The following is a 960-nucleotide window of genomic DNA, read 5'->3' as shown; positions in this document are numbered from 1 at the left end:
TTGACTTTTTTCCCGACGTACCAGACAAATCGTGAGCCGAAACCCACGAACGCAACGGAACCAACAGACCCATTACAATTGAACGCAGAACAATGCTTTTCATCTTGTCAACAACAACATTCATCCGAGAGATGCGGCAATGGCACGGCAATTGAGACAAAAGCAAAACTTTTCATCACAATTACCTCTTCCACAAGCCGCGTTTATTGTTCGTTGCTTTTAAAAACAACAAACAGCATTACTGTCGGCAGCAAAACATTTGCGAACGTTGCTCGTGACGCTGATCGACCAAAAGTGCACCGTGCGTAGATTCGAATCGAAAGATAATCTACACAAACAAGTTTGCAAAAGATTCATTCGCCAACGAACCCAGCGACGACTGATTTTGGTCAAAATTGCACCGTCAGCTCCATCCGTTTGCCTGTCAACGGTTTCACGTCCTGTTGAACTCTCTCTTCAGAGTTCTTTTCAACTTTCCCTCGCGGTACTTGTTCGCTATCGGTCTCGTACGAATATTTAGTCTTGGGTGAGATTTACCACCCGCTTTGGGCTGCAGTCTCAAGCAACCCGACTCGATTAGGAGCCGCGACACCATGCACAAAACATCGTTCGTTATGGGTCCTGCACCCGCTCTGAAGCCCCAATCAAGGGAGCCTACGAACTGATTTCAGCACATGCAACGACACCTTTAACACCACACTGTTGACGAACACAACTGCTCGCCGACTTCGGTGTATGGACTTTTCTCGTTTCGCTCGCCGCTACTTGGAGAATTCGTTTTCGTTTCTTTTCCACCGCTTATTGATATGCTTAAATTTAGCGGGTAATCTCGTCTGATCTGAGGTCGACATTTCAGAAAACATCACTCAACATTGACACCAACACACACCCACACCCGGGTACCCTTGCCAACTGTCACGTTTTCGATTTTTGACGGAATTTACCATCAAAAAAATAAAA

General features: G+C 45.9%; 1 protein-coding gene across 1 annotated transcript; it reads left to right on the top strand.

Moving 5' to 3' along the window:
* Window positions 1–24: 24 nt before the first annotated feature.
* Tsp_14097 (conserved hypothetical protein) lies at window positions 25–636 on the top strand (the record flags this gene model as incomplete). The annotated part of the gene is given in 3 exon segments (XM_003366665.1): window positions 25–305; window positions 352–506; window positions 521–636. Coding segments are annotated over 3 exon segments (552 nt in total), but the record flags the coding sequence as incomplete, so codon positions are not given.
* Between the last annotated feature and the right edge of the window lie 324 nt (window positions 637–960).

This window comes from Trichinella spiralis (assembly GCF_000181795.1).
Source record: "Trichinella spiralis strain ISS 195 chromosome Unknown Scfld5622, whole genome shotgun sequence".
NCBI classification, from domain to species: domain Eukaryota; kingdom Metazoa; phylum Nematoda; class Enoplea; order Trichinellida; family Trichinellidae; genus Trichinella; species Trichinella spiralis.
This window is presented reverse-complemented; position numbering and strand designations above follow the sequence as displayed.